The sequence below is a fragment of the Eschrichtius robustus genome, chromosome 20, assembly GCF_028021215.1.
Source record: "Eschrichtius robustus isolate mEscRob2 chromosome 20, mEscRob2.pri, whole genome shotgun sequence".
Lineage (NCBI taxonomy): Eukaryota > Metazoa > Chordata > Mammalia > Artiodactyla > Eschrichtiidae > Eschrichtius > Eschrichtius robustus.
Window position 1 is genome coordinate 3,153,774 of NC_090843.1, and position 15,769 is coordinate 3,169,542.

At 45.4% G+C, this 15,769-nt stretch overlaps 1 protein-coding gene across 2 annotated transcripts; it reads left to right on the forward strand.

Annotated features, from left to right (window-relative positions):
- The first annotated feature begins 3,702 nt into the window (after nucleotides 1-3,702).
- KCNJ2 (potassium inwardly rectifying channel subfamily J member 2) lies at nucleotides 3,703-15,415 on the forward strand. Of its 2 annotated transcripts, XM_068531008.1 has the most exons (3): nucleotides 3,703-3,753; nucleotides 4,158-4,256; nucleotides 10,116-15,415. In XM_068531008.1, exon 3 carries the CDS (start codon nucleotides 10,336-10,338, stop codon nucleotides 11,617-11,619), a length of 1,284 nt encoding a protein of 427 aa, XP_068387109.1. In that variant the 5' UTR covers nucleotides 3,703-3,753; nucleotides 4,158-4,256; nucleotides 10,116-10,335; the 3' UTR covers nucleotides 11,620-15,415. The 2 variants fall into 2 exon arrangements, with proteins under 2 accessions (XP_068387109.1, XP_068387108.1); XM_068531007.1 differs by lacking the exons at nucleotides 3,703-3,753; nucleotides 4,158-4,256 and adding an exon at nucleotides 4,948-5,114.
- Nucleotides 15,416-15,769: the final 354 nt, after the last annotated feature.

Consider the following 15,769-nt stretch of genomic DNA (forward strand, 5'->3'; position numbering starts at 1 on the left):
TCTCAACTATTCCTAACACAGCAAATACAAGGTCTGAAGCATTTAAGTGCTCTGAGAAGCTAAAATAGATGTCATAAATCCATATCCTGCAGCTTTTTTATCCAAAAAGGAAACTGACCAAAACAAGGTAACTCCAAATTTAGCATATGCTCATACTATTTCAAAAATATACATCCACTTTAAGCCCTTTAGACCATATTTACTTTTACTTTGCATATATTTTTAAACAACCTTGGTTACATAATTTCTCAGCCCAGTGCATATTAGAATCAACAAATTGGACAGAACACAGTGACAGCCTGGTAAATTCAAGGCACACTGGCAGAAGCAAAAATGAGAAGTGAAGGCTCATTGATGGAGAAGAAGGAAAAACAAGCAGAAAGGGGTCATTTAATGTAGAAGACACTGCTCTTATTGTATCCTGATAGGCCCACTCTATTGCAGGTAAAAATGAAATAGCTTATGTTTATTATAATCAGTCATTACTGCGTCATTATTCAAAAGTCATCTTATACTCAAAAACATTGTAACTTTCATTCTTTTCATCATTCAACTGACATTTATTGAGCTTGATTTTTTTACTCGGCCATGCGCAAGGCAATAAGGATATAAAGATTACAAAAAAAAAAAAAAAAAAAGACCTGGCAGCAGACTTCGAAAAGCTCCCCATTGGTAGGTGGAGACAAATACAGGGGAAAATATATCTGTAACAGCATGAGAGGAACAAAATATGCTGAACTAGAACTATGTACAGAGTGCTACAGGGGCAACCAGTTAGGGTTTGAGGATGCATACATTACATAAGGGAAAATAATTCCCAATCAAACAAATTTCAATTATTTAGAAAAGCCATTAAGTCAGGGGCCCCCAGCCCCTGGGCACAGCCTGGTACCGGTCCATGGCCTGTTAGGAACTGGGCCGCACAGCAGGAGGTGAGCGGCGGGTGAGTGAGCGAAGCTTCACCTGTCGCTCCCCGTCGCTCCCCATGGCTCGCGTTACCGCCTGAACACCCGCCCCTCCCCTCCCCAGTCCGTGGAAAAATTGTCTTCCACAAAACCGGTCCCTGGTGCCGAAAAGGATGGGGACCACTGCGTTATGTGACATGCTGCATTCCCAGGTCTGCCAGATCAGTTAGGCGCCATCGCTGTGTGTGACAAATGGCAAATAAGTCTTGTGGACTAAATCCCATTGCTTTAGAGGAAACTGTGCAGGCAGCGGCATGCAGGAAGGACGTGCCATTCTTAGAAGCAGCTTATAATTTATACACACAGTTACACGCATATAGTCAGAGCCGGGGGCATACCATTATGGACAAAATCTGAGCGAGGGGCAACCCTGCCTTCTGGTCTGCTCTCAGCATCCTTAACACAACTACGCAAGCTATTATGTCACACGTGTTGTCTTCCATTCTAAAGACTTCCCCATAAATTCTAATCCATTTCATTGTACTCCTCAGACATTCTCCAGATTTTCCTTTTTGCACAAATCCACTTTCGCACTTAATCAGAGGCTGCCTTATCTTGTCATTTAGTCATTTCACTTGTGCATTGTCTGTCTTCTCAATTAGAGATTGTGAATTCTTAGAGAGAAGGAACTGTTCCTCCTAGGGCTCTTCTGTCTCCTATCTCACCTAGCACACAGCTGAAGTACAAAGTAGCTACTCAACAAGTAGCTACTACCCTTGATTGAATTTATTATGGAGATGAAATCTTACCAGTGCAGTAAGTGAAATTGCCAAAGCAGTTTCCCAACAGATAAGATTACATTCAGTGGCTTAAAATACCCTAGTGGATGGCCTGTCCTCATAGCAGCAGACTGCAAACTCATCCTGTCTACAGTTCAAGTCAATATAACATTTACTTATTGATGATTATTCATTATTACTGCAAAGACTAGTAAGTGGTTCTTACTACCTAGTAGATGCAAATAACAGGAGTTTTTCATCTTTATCATTATGAAATTGGGCTGCATAGATGGTTAACAGACACCTGAAAATATATCTGATTGCTGGTGATCTTTACGTAAATGCAAAGGAAAGATTTATGTTCCTCGTGAAACAATCTCCTTCTGCGTCACACGACCATTCATAATCTGACTGCAGATCTAGACTGTGACTAATATTTGGCTTTAATATTATAGGTGGTTACCATGGAGGGAATCAGTAAGAGCATAATTGTCACTTCCTTGGAAAAATTTAACCCACAGATGGATCCCAACACTCAGCTGCACTGGTGTCCAAAACTAATGGGGACTTTTTTGCTAAATAAGGACTGATTCAGCCAAAAAGATATACTCTGACTAGAGAAATCTGTATTACGCATGGCTCCAAAAAAGTATATTTACCCAAGCACTGAATGTTTTGGAATACTAGAATTTTCCTAATAGGGACGTAGTGAAAAGTCTCTCTCATTAATTAAAATGCACATTTACATTTTTCTTTATAAGAGGAAGCAATAGAGTTAATCAATGCTATCCTGAATTTACAAAGTTTCAGTTACTAACAAAATTTAATCCTTCATGTTTCCTTATTTAGCTAAATAATTAAGGTGAAAATTCTATTCAGATTGGGAAGCTGCTTATTAAAATAATCAACTTTTCTCTAATATTCTACTTCAACAAATAAGCCTTGCTGCATAGCATTACATGGGAGGTGAAAGTGACACTGATGAGAAAGACGCCCCTTTGCCCAGATAAATACATGTATTTATTTGCCCCCCTCCCATCAGTAAATTTATACAAACAACCATAATCTTGTAACTTTGCATTCATTTCTTTAAAGATTTTTCCTATCATATGAAACTATCCTGGCCTGGGGTGTATTCAGTTTACTTAGAGTGGCATATGAAAGTAAAACAATTTCAACCCTAATTCCAGAGAAATGGCACCCCTTTCTGGGTAACTGGTTTTGAACTACAGCTCATTACCTGGAAATAAGAGTGTTGCCTCTCTGAATTCCTGTGGTTTGGAAAATTCTTAGCCACCTACAGATACATGGATTGAATCACAGTAAAGAAGAGAACATCTATAGATGATGAATTTCTTCCTCTTTCCATTTAGGTTTAATATGCTTTGAAGGATTAATTGGACCTCTCCCGCCTGTTCCTTAGAAGAAATCCACGAGGAAACCCATTTCAGAGGAAGCTTATTGCAGTGCAGTGAGCTGTACCGAATCCTCTGTCCTCTGGTTATGCAGAATTAGCTTCTCTGTCTCCAGGCTCTTTTAGCTTTAGGCTACAGCCTGGCTTTCTATACGTCCATCTCTTTTGCAGAGTTGATCCAAACAGTCTATAAATAACACTTGGCTTAACACAGGTTAAATTAGACCTCCCTGGCGTGAAGCATTATTCCCACGGAGAGGACTTTAAAAGGCAAGACAGTTGGTACCAGGGCTCGGACTACTGTACTACCTCAGCAAATGGAATGAAACAGCAATGCGCTTGGCTAGCAGAGAGTCACACCGCGCGCGCAACCCGTTCCAGACCCTTTGAATCTCAGCGTCTTCCTCGGTGCTAGGGAAAGTGGCCCACTTGCTAAGGCGGGATTAAGAACGATCTGCAAAACCCAAGCGTACTTCACCAGCACCTCCTAGGGGCCGCGTGCGGGTATGAGGCTCGGAGGTGGGTCCCGGCGCAGACCCTTTGCTTCAAGTGTCAGTTTCACTCTCCCACACGCACCAATCCAGCCGGGCTGTGCCGCCCAGAATACGAGCTAGTTTGTTGAAGTAGTTTGGCGTCTCTAGGAGGCCTTTCAGAGGTTTAAATAAACTGTGCGGAAGACACATTTGATCGCTTGAGGAAATGCACATTCAACACACACACACACACACACACACACACACACACACACACACACACACGCAGGGATTTCAAACTTGGGGGACTCCTAAATATCCTTTAAGAGCAAAGCTGCGTTATGACACCAAAGTACTCAGACACACACACACACACACACACACACACACACACGGTTTAATCTGTAACGTTCCAGGGTCCACACCCGGTTCACGCTGAAGTTGACAGAGCTTCTGAAAGGGTCTACGCGCTCTCGCCTGGCTGCTGGGGAGGAGGGCTGGGAGGCGCTGGTGCGCGGCAGCGCTGAGTGTCTGTAGGAGTCGCCGTTCCAGAGAGTTCATTACTCTTTAATTGCTCTGATTTTAGATCAGCAGAGCGTGCCGGGCGCTGGTGCAGACGGAGATTGAGGGCGGGCCCTGCGAGAGCGAGCGAGCGGCTCAGCCTTCCGAGCAGTCTGGGCGCTTTGTAAGTAATCGACCCCGAGCCGGGAGGAGGAAGAGCTGCTTCTCCCAGTCGGCTGCAGCCCTGGCGCGCGTCCGAATCCCGCTGGGTTCTGCGAGCCGCTCGCGGTCCCTTTCCCCGTTTAATTCGCGGCTCCTCGTTGCACCGCTGGTCCGGGGGGGACGGGGGCGGATTCAGGGGGTGGGAGGCGGGTGAAGGGAGAGGAAGACGCGCCCCGGCTGGAAGGCTGAAACGCCAGCCTCCCCGGCTGCCACCGCTTCTCCCGGCCCCCGGCCCCTCGCGAGCCTCTGGGGGCGCACGGCCCGCCCCGCCGCCACGGACGACAGAAGAGGGCAAGTGTAGGGCTGGCGAAGGGGTCGGAAGCTTTGCCCAAGGGCCAGGCTGCCATCGGGCAGCCGCAAGAGCCCGGCCGCGGCGCTTCCCACCTGCTGCCGGCCGGGCCGGGGCGCAGCTTCCCCCTCCCTTGCGCGGCCGGACCGGCGGCCGGGGCGCGGGGCGGGCGGAGGCGGGGGCGGACGGGAAGGAAGCGGCGGCAGGTTCTCCCCGGCGGCAGCCCCGCGGCCGCGGACGCAGCATCCTCCCTCCCCGCGCGGTTCCCGGGGCCAGGCGCGCTGCGATTGGCCGGCGCGGCCGGGGGCGGGGCCAGGCGGGCCGGTGGCTCGCGACGCCTCAAAAGAGCCCAGGAAAGCGCAGAGCGCCCTGGAGCCCCGGCCAGCGCGCAGCCCGCCCGGCGCCGGCAAGCTGGGTCTTGGGAATGCTGGTTCGCCCTGGCTCGCTCGCTTGTACAAACTCCTGGATCTTACATGCCTCTGTAACCCCCCACTTCCACTCCATGTCCCCATGCTCCTGCGCCGGCAACAGGTAAGGGCTGCTGTGTGTTTTCTTCCCTCCTTTCCTCTCGTTGCCTGCGCGTCCCGGGGAGTGGGCTCGGGCTGCCGTCCCCGGCCCTCCCCCGCCCCGCCGCCCCAGAGGTGCCCAGCTGTCACTCTGCCGTAGCGCTCACCCACGCTCCGGAGTCCCAGACCATGCCTATGGAGTTTGTGCGCGCACCAGAACACCCCCAGAGCTAAAAATACTGAGACATGCTTGGAACAGTTGAGCAATAGAAACAGATTTCTCTGCAGCATCTGTCTGTGCTCATAACTTCCAATGCACCAGCTGTAGCGAGATACTGAGTTTGGAGACAAGGGCGAGGGAGCCTCTGTTCGGTCTCGCTCTAAGGGGAAAAAAAGGGGGAGCGGGTGCGTCTATAGAGTACTGGTCTCAGACTTTGGCAAACCTTGGGACGCAGCGCTGGCCTGGATCCTTGGCGTCTTCCCCCACCCCCACCCCCGCCCCCGCCCCTTTGTCATTGCTTCAAGTGTAGCTTCGAGTTCCAAACCCAGCGAGCGTCTCAAAGTTGCTTTGCTGGGGAAGAGAGCAGGAGCTCGCGTTGGATTTCAGCCGGAAGACCGCAAAACTTTCACATCCTATGTCACTCTCCCCTGAGCAACTTGTTATGCTTTGTAATAATAATATTAACACCGAAATTGGAAGACAGTGTGGTTTCAAGGAAGCACAGTGGTCAAAACGACTTGATTCTGCAGAAGATTGCATCATAACATAGAGTCATCGTGACAGTTGAAAAAAAAAAAAATCGGGGTAGGAAACGGGCAGTTTATCGGCTGTGTCTGGGTAATCCTGTCAGTAGGATGGTAACTGGAATACCTGTGAATCCTGGGGATTTTCATAAACTCAGAATTTACCTTTTAGGAAACAAGGCATTATTTGAAAACGTGTTTTGGGTGTGCGAAGAGTGCATATTGCTTTGTACCACTTGTTTTCTTTTCACGTTAATAATCGGTAGGCTGTCAGATTTCCTCTCGCTCACCGCTGTTGTGTGTCTGCTGTATGTTACCTGTACACTTGCTAGCTTTTTCCTGCTCACTTCCAACCCTGCCCCAAGTGTTTTATTTATATTTGCCATTATCCGGAAAGATCCCCAGGCTCAGGAGTAAGAGATGTTACTTTAAGGAGGGTGGGAGGGGTGACAGTTGGGGTCAAGGTCATGTCACTTTACTTTCAGCCCCTCCTCCTCCCCCTTTGCTGGCACTTTCTTTTATATTATTGCTCTCCATACGAATATTTGTTCCGAGCTCTTGTGAATGTGGCGTTAAACACACACACACACACACACACACACACACACACGCTATTTCTACTTCCTTCAGACTTTCTGGTTGTAGAATCCCTGGTTAGCTGTAGAGTCCTTGTATGACTTTTGAGTAGCATGAGAGACTGACCATGTCTTTACCTGAGCAGCCGGACTGCTTCAAGCTTTTTTCTTTTTAGTGTATATTTTTTGTCGGCCAAAGAGGTATATTTTTCAGCGTGTGCACGTGTTGAGTGAGGCTACGTGCACTGTTGGGTGTAAAAGTTATAGGGCTCACGTAGACGAGTGGGTATCCCGCCTCCCCTACTGCCCCTCCCCCTCCCTTCTGTTTACTGAGCCTCTGAGAGGTTGCTTCGCTAGCCTTGAGCTCTAATAGCAACAGCGTGCCCAGAGCACACTCAGGCCGGTGTATATGGCGTCAGCAGGGGAATAGCAGTTCTAGACACTCAGCCGACCTCTCTTTCATCCCAGGGCACTTTCTTTTACCATCCTTATTTCCTGTCCTTCCTTAGAAACTTTCTTATTTGCTCCACGCCACGACCCTATGAGGGGACCCACTTATTCTCATTTATTCTTCCTGGTTACATGTTTCTGTTCTTTTATACTCCATATTGGGAATATTTCCTTTGTGGTAAAAGTGATTTGGATGCATTCATTTACACCGTGTTATCTCCTCGACCGTGTATATGGATCCACAGCTGTCTCTCCTTGAACATCTACCTTGAGATTGAAGCCCTGAACTATTTTTTTCCATTGCTTATGCTTCGTTTTGGCTCGGCCTATAAATAGTCTTAACATGAAGAACATCACATGTAGCCTCTCAATTTCCCAGGAATACTTTCTGCCTCATTGGTTATACCCTGGGTAAAAATGATTATCTGTGTCTATTGAATTTATATCAGGCCCTTAAATATTTTAGCTGAAAATGGGGGAATTTACACATTGTTCATCAAACCAAGTATCGGTTCTCCTGAGTTGTGCCCATCGAGGACTCCAATCACGTGATGTTTTCATCTATTCTTAATCAAATGTTTCTTAAAAACGTATCAAGAATAGAGCCCTAAAATGAAGTTACCCGAAAGCCCTATTCCTAATTAAAGTACTTTCCCAGATGCTCATGAATCGGTGACTTTCAGTGTGAGAAGCGCAGGCAAGGAAGTTTTCTGCTTGCTTGCGGCCACTCAGGCATGCGGGCAGGTGCATAGGAAAGACATCCTTCAGAGTGGAATATTAAGACAATGACCCTCGCACGCGTTGGCAGGTTCTAGATTTTTGCTACGTCATGAGCTCCACCAGAGTCTGAATACGCATCATGTGTGCGCGCACATAAACACACATCAATCTGTTTTTGGAGCATACCTGCTGGAAGTGACAAAAGTTTCCATTTTGCCAAAAAAAATCTTTTTTCCCCCCTTTCCAGGCAGAAATGGTAGAATTTCTAAATGGTGCTCCACATATGGAACAAATTCTGTCATTAGCAATGGAAATAAGACAATAATAGTTGCTCGATACAGGCTCTTTGCAAGATTCTAAATGCGGAAAGCTATTCGTAGGAAGCCGGTAGTGTGTGTTTTGTGGAATTCAAACTAATGTCCTGGGGTCAAGATTTTTGGAAAGTCGTAATTCAGTCTTTAGATTTCATATGGTTGTTATGCTTTAATCTGGAAAGAGTGCAGAAATAAGTCAGAAGAAATTTGAGACTGTCTACTCATGGTCCCTAATGGTAACTCAGATGGAAGGATTGTTTTGAATCATGAAAAGGGAATTTCTTGGTGTCAGCTGATAAGATTCTGAAGTCAAACAGAGCTCAAGGGTACAAGCACTATTTGAATGAGGCCTCCCTCGCCCCCCTTTTTGGAAAATGCACCTGCATTCGGTGTCATGTTGTTATCTCTGTTTTTGTGTAGAAATGCTTGGCAAATTTCATATGAGCCAAGTGAGCTGAAATCGCTGTTTAAAAAAATTCTTTCCGTGTCCAGGATCTAGAACCCTGAGGAATAGGAGTCTTGTTTCTTTTGTCCAAGTACAAACTTCATGGGGAAGCAGACAAAACATTGAAGCAGGTGGAAGGCTGGGAAGGCACAGCAACTTCTTTTTATAAAGTAATTCAAAGGCACTTTCAAATCAGGCATCATTTAGGTGTCAAAAGCTGCCAAAATGTAACACACATTGCAATTTTCACAGATGACTAATCTCAGGAAAAATGTGTCGGGGCACATTCTTGCATAATAACTTGGATAAAAAGGGAGAAGTGAAAAGACTGTGACAAGACATTTTCAAAGACAATGCACCTTGCCTCTCTTTAAGGGGGTGCCCGAAAACAGATCCATGATTTGCTTTCTTTGTTTGCAGTTGGCTTGGCTGAACGTGGTTCTCTTAAGTGCTTAATCTGAATGTGGCTTGGGGGGAGAAAGAAAAAGTGGAGTCCTCGTCATCAGGGCTTTGTCGAGCATCACTTTGATTTCTCAGATCTGTGCTATATTCATTTTTTTAAATTTGTATTTGGTTAACAAAACACCCTAGACTTTCTCCTAGGCTTTTGTTAGTCCAGGAAAAACTAGTCTCTTTGGAGCAAAATTGGAAAGTCAAAGTCAATAGGTGGTTTTTACCTGGGCCGGGGTGGGGAGAGATGAAGCAAGAGGAGAAAACTGAAAACTACTATTTGTTCTCATTAAGTAAAGGTGAGTGCATTCTCCATAGGAACAGAGAGCAAGCAGCAGCCCTGGAAGTGAAAAGTCAGCTGAGGGACCCTTATGATTTACTACTGCAAAGCCGTCCCTGTTTGGGAAAACATAGACTCGGACTTCCACGAGATGAGTTCCAGCCTTATGTCAATTCTCTAAAGACCTGGTCCTTGGGCACAAAGGTGCTTACTTCCTAGCCTGTCATCACACATGACAATCCCATCTCCAGAGACTTTCAGGACTCTCATTGCTAGGCAACAAGATCTCTCTGTATCCCCCAGAGTAAACCTGTGTCTTCAAGTCAGAATCACTTGCGCTAACAGAGATGTTATCAGGCGTTTCTGCCTAGTGGCTGCTTTCTGTGTGCGAAGTGACGGAATAAGCCCAAACAGTCTCCAGAAACCGGGATCCCTTTCATATGATTAGAATGGCTGTCTGCTCAGTTTTATCTTTTAAACAAAATAGTCAGTGCTTTTGGATTTCAACTTGTCATCAGGCGTTTTCATATTCTCTCAACATGCACCTGCTGTTCAATTAATATTAACATTCTGCGTTCACGCGAAATGCTCTCTCGACATGTCCGCGTTCTTAAAGCTTCATGACAAACCTTGGAGTTAGAAAGTCTTTCTTCTGCCTAATCACCTGGGACCCCGGCAAGTAGCGAAGGCAAAGGAAGAGAATAAGAGGAGAGAGGTAGCTCTGTAAAGTAGAATATTCCAGATTGCTGGCAAAAAATAGGGGAAGGGAGACCTGAGATTTCAGTTGAAAGACTGTCACAAACAACCAACTCTTCCCCGTTTAATGACTTCATGCTTCTAAATAATATAAGAAAATATTTTCTTTTGCGTCTATTTCTCTGGGGCTACAAGGAAACGAAAAACCCAGTAATTCAACGTAGAGGACATTTATCTATATCTGACCCTGTGTCTGGCTAGGAAATGTTGCCTTAGGGAGTAGACTTCATTTTTCCATGACTTCTTTTGTAACGAACGATCTCTCTCTCTCTCTCTCTCTTGTTTTTGGTAGGACCTGTTCTCTGGATGTCAGCTGAGTTACTAAGGTGACTCTGCACGCCAGGAGAGAGACCTTGGTAGAAAGAACCTCCAGGCTCTTGGAGACCCCCGTCTCTCCTTCTTTTCTGTGTGTGTGGGTCTTCACTGAACATTCAAACCTGTTTCTCCAAAGGGTTTTGCAAAAACTCAGACTGTTTTCCAAAGCAGAAGCGCTGGCGTCCACAGCAGAAGTGATGGGCAGCGTACGCACCAACCGCTACAGCATTGTCTCTTCGGAGGAGGACGGCATGAAGCTGGCCACCCTGGCGGTGGCCAATGGCTTTGGGAACGGGAAGAGTAAAGTCCACACTCGACAGCAGTGCCGGAGCCGCTTTGTGAAGAAGGACGGCCACTGCAACGTGCAGTTCATCAACGTGGGCGAGAAGGGCCAGCGGTACCTGGCGGACATCTTCACCACGTGTGTGGACATCCGCTGGCGGTGGATGCTGGTCATCTTCTGCCTGGCTTTTGTTCTCTCCTGGCTGTTTTTCGGCTGCGTGTTTTGGTTGATAGCGCTGCTCCACGGGGACCTGGACGCATCCAAGGAGAGCAAAGCGTGCGTGTCCGAGGTCAACAGCTTCACGGCCGCTTTCCTCTTCTCCATCGAGACGCAGACCACCATAGGCTACGGCTTCCGCTGCGTCACGGACGAGTGCCCCGTGGCTGTTTTCATGGTGGTCTTTCAGTCCATCGTGGGCTGCATCATCGACGCCTTTATCATCGGCGCGGTCATGGCCAAGATGGCCAAGCCCAAGAAGAGAAACGAGACCCTGGTCTTCAGCCACAATGCCGTGATCGCCATGAGGGATGGCAAGCTCTGTCTGATGTGGCGGGTGGGCAACCTTCGGAAAAGCCACCTGGTGGAAGCTCACGTGCGAGCACAGCTCCTCAAATCCAGGATTACTTCCGAAGGGGAGTACATCCCCCTGGATCAAATAGACATCAACGTCGGCTTTGACAGCGGCATTGACCGCATATTTCTGGTGTCCCCCATCACCATCGTCCACGAGATAGACGAGGACAGCCCTTTATACGATTTGAGCAAACAGGACGTCGACAACGCGGACTTTGAAATCGTGGTGATCCTCGAAGGCATGGTGGAAGCCACGGCCATGACCACGCAGTGCCGGAGCTCGTACCTGGCCAACGAGATCCTCTGGGGCCACCGCTACGAGCCCGTCCTCTTCGAGGAGAAACACTACTACAAAGTGGACTATTCGAGGTTCCACAAGACTTACGAAGTACCCAACACTCCCCTTTGTAGTGCCAGGGACTTAGCAGAGAAGAAGTACATCCTCTCCAACGCTAATTCCTTTTGCTATGAAAATGAGGTTGCCCTCACAAGCAAAGAGGAAGAAGACAGTGAAAATGGGGTCCCAGAGAGCACGAGTACGGACACGCCCCCTGACATAGACCTTCACAACCAGGCAAGTGTACCCCTAGAGCCCAGGCCCTTACGGCGAGAGTCGGAGATATGACTAATTCCTCCTCGGGAATAGTTAACTTTGAAACACAGTCTGTTGGTCAAAGGCCCAAAGCAGTTACGCAGACGACGGTACTGGTGAAGAGGTGGTTTGAGACAAGTGACCACGAGGGACTGAGGCTAGCACGATGCTTTCAAAGAAAGACTGTAAGCTCAGAGATGAACCTAAAGCACTAAACATGCCTCCGCCCCACCCCCCCCCCCCCCGCGTGACCCGATGGCACATAACACGTTGTAGAATAAGTTATGGGGTGTTTATGTCTTGTCTTGTGTTTTCATACCAAACTTGAACTTGCAGGCAAGCCTTGGTTGGTTGGGTATTTGATGTCTCCAGAACGCTTCTCTTTAGGGAACAAGAATGTTTTTAAATGGCATCACATTTTTAAATGTTTTCAAGGCAAGACTCTGCCTTAACTTTTGAAAAGCTGCTAACTACACAAACACACGTTGTACTGTTGCGGTGTAGTTTTTCTTGTGTGTAATTTAAAAAGTCAGTGTTGAACTTTCTTGAGAGCTCATGATATGCGCTTCACAGTGGCAAGTATTTGGCTATTAGTTGCCAAAACGAGAGCCTGATTTTTTTGAGGCCAGTAATTTGTTTGCTAGAATTGATTTCTCTCTCTCTCTCTGTCAGTCTCTTTCTGGTTACATAAGGGCATTATGTAACACTAGCCAAATGGTAGCCTCCGGGTTGTTGTTATTGTTTTGTTGTTTTTTTTTTTTCCTCCATGATGTTAATGGGTGATCTCAAATTTTAAGTTAGACTACCTAAAATAAATACCAAAGATAATGCACATTTTTGCACAGTGGAGCTTATACTAAAAAGGAAAGAAAGCCCCACGGCTGCCTTGAAATCAAGAGACAATAACTCTGAACCTCAGCAAGACCTTGAACTGCCCTCTCCTTTTGCACCTTATTCAGAAAACAGAACATCACACACACAGTCGAGTAAGTGCAGTGCTTTACATTTCTGTTCCTTCATGTAACTTTCACGTTATAGGAGGAAGAAGACAGGGGAAGAAAAATTCACACACACACAATATGAACATCTTTTCTTTCCTTCGAGGTGGTGCTAGCCAGGTGAACGCATACGTTGAGAGACGGTGAGGTGCCCTTAGATTTTTTTCTGGGTTTTTCCATTTTTTGCACATTCCAAAATTTATTCCAGAAGACAAGACCTAGGTTGACATGAGTCGGCAGCCTTGACGCTGAGCCATCCAACTTGAAAGATCAATAGGTTTAAACCCCTGCGGCTGAATTCCTTGCCCTGACAACTCGTACGTCTCCAGCTTGACTTCATCTTCCGAAAGATGCCATGCCTGGCCTCTAGGCTGGCTCTTACTATCAGGCTGTGTGGACTGAGTCCTACAGCATCCGAGGGGCCTGTGAATGCCGAAGTGGGAAGGTGGGAAGATGCAGAAGAGCCCATTTTGACATAGCTCATCAGCTCAAGTATTCAGGAGGGAGGGGAACATTGCTTTTTTTTTTTTTCTAATGGTACAGAGTAGGAATGAAAATGTCTCAGTAATTTAGGGTCAACAAGAGCCATAAAAATTCTAACAGAGTCACAAGTAAAGGAGATAATGATCTAAAAGGGTCCTTTCCCCTTGATGGATGCACTCATGCACTCGTGATTGAATCCGAGCTGATCCCTTTTGCCCTTGGAGCCCTAGAGCAGGCTACTTAGGGCACATTGTTTTCCAGAAGCCTCTCCTGCCTGGCTGCCTGACTTGCTAGAAACATTTTGTTTTGTTTTGTTTTCCGCTGTAGCTCAACATAATGGAACTCTCTTTTGGTTTAAAGTTCCTTATTTGTGAATTCTGGGGTTGCTGACTTTTCTTTTTAATTGGCGTCTCAAAATCAACTCTCTTACGGTATTATATCCCTGTATGCCATTAAAAAACAGCTTGTTCTAGAATCCTGTATTTTGTAAACTGTTGTCTGTGATGGTCTCTGGTTCTTGGACAGCCATATCTGAATGCGGTGCCTGCAATAATCGGACAGTCTCTGCTGTTCTCAGCCTTCAGAGTCGATGGGTTTGAACACTGTGGAGTTATTTTCACTGAAACCAAGTTAGAGATATCAAGCAAGTGGATGTTAAGTCCAAACTTAAAGGCAGATTGGGGAAGTTGTTTAGAGAGTTGGAGGGATTGCGTGGACACAGAATTTACATTCTTCTGTAAATGGCAAATGTTCGGCCATTGACAGAGGACGTTGACGGTTTCAGCTGCTGCTATTTCGATATTTTTGCAAAGGAAAATAATCAAACCAAAGAGTATTCAGTGGTCTGTAAATTAAATGAAGATTCAGTGGAGAATGGGGGTGGCCACAGAAAAGGCACCTTCCCATCACACAGCGCTGCCACTTAAAAAGACTTGAGATATTTGAAAGGGGGTGGGTAGGGGGCAAGAATGAGGTAGGGAACTCTTGCAACTTCTTTCTGAAAAAGAGAAAAAAAAAATCTAAAATTTCTGGTGCACAGGTTTGTTTTTTTTTCAAGAAAATTTTGCAGAAGCTATGTTTTTAAAGTGTACATTTTATAAAGTTTATCAGATATTTTCATATTTAAAGCCAAATGTAAATAGAAGTCTGTAAAGGGAAAAAAATTGCCATAGAAAGTATAATTTCAGTGCAGCAATTTCTGAGAGCTAGTACCTATATGCTACCGGTTAGCATGGTTTTAGCAAATATTTACCAGCCTTATAAGGTTCGTATTGCTATGTTCTTCTGTTATTTATTTCAGCATGGACTGTTGATTTGAAAGCTTTTTCTGGTTATTAGTATTTTCACAGTTACAAGCTTTAAATGGCAATTTTTTTTTTTTTTGTCAAGAGCCAAGACACAGGTAATGCACAACGGTTTTTGTTTTTGGTTTTGATTTTTTTTGCTGCATTTTACCTTCAAAACATTTGTCATTGACTGGGTTTCCTTAATTAGTGCACACATGTCATTAGAATGCAGGTTGAAGAGACTCACTGTGAATATCTGGGGTCTGTTCCGGGATCTGTGTTGGCTTCTCCGTGGCAAGCAAATCCCCATTGAATTTACTTAGGAATTATTTCCTTTTAAAGAATTTTTGCCCATATCTGGATGGGCATTATATTTTTGGGAGGAGGACTAGATTCCTGGTTATCCTATTTTCAAAGAAAAGGTAGACAAAGTGAATTCTATTTTGATTATTGAGAAAGGAATAGTTTTCTATCCCTTTAAGAGTATACTTGAATCAGACATTTTAAGGATGTCACCCATAACTCTGAAACCATTTCCAAATTCCTGGTGAAAGTTTGTTTTATCTTTTTTTTTCAATTCTATCAATGCATTATTTCTTCCCTTCCCTTCCTTTCTTCCCTGTCAACTCCCACCTCAAACCTTGATGTTTATTCAGTGAGTTCTGTCCCCTAAATCATGTCACTCTTACAAAAAACAAATGTTGGTTCATATTTGATGATAAGCCACTCAGTAAAGGTAAAAAGCTTGTTCTGAGAAACAGTGTTTTTTCACTGTGCCCAATAATGTTAAGGTAAAAAAAAAAGAAAAAAAAAAAAGTGTTGCCTAGTCATTCAGTCCCAACTAGAATCCCTTTTCTAGTTATGTTGGGTTTCAGCTCTGGGCTGCGGTGAATCGAACAATCCCGGCCTTTGACAATCGTGAGAGTTATTATTTTCCCGTTTGCTGTCTTTTTGTATCTAAAGTCTTCCTAATGTACTGCACAAACCATGGATTGTACATATTTTTATATATTATGTCTTATTTTATTATTTCTAAATAAAAAATTAAAAATTGAAAACAAATCAGTGCAAGAATCTTTGGGCTCCCTGTATGGTTACGGTAGCATCCCTGAGATAGAAAGCAAAGGTTCCCAAACAAGAGGGCATAAACCCTGATAGTCTGGATAAATAGAGCCATAGAAATCACCGTAACAGGTGTGGGGTGGCAGATTACTTTAATCCAAGTAAGGGGAAGTCAAGCTCATATTTTGTTTTTGGACAGAATGGCCTAGATAGAGAAGACCGAGAAACAAGCAAACAAAACTAACAAAAGGTGTAAGGTTTAGATTTTGAGTCTCTGTGTAACGACAGAGGTTACTCTTTATTGAGCCCAACTGGGTAGGGTTCTGGCTTTCTATTATTTCATTCCCCCGAAAC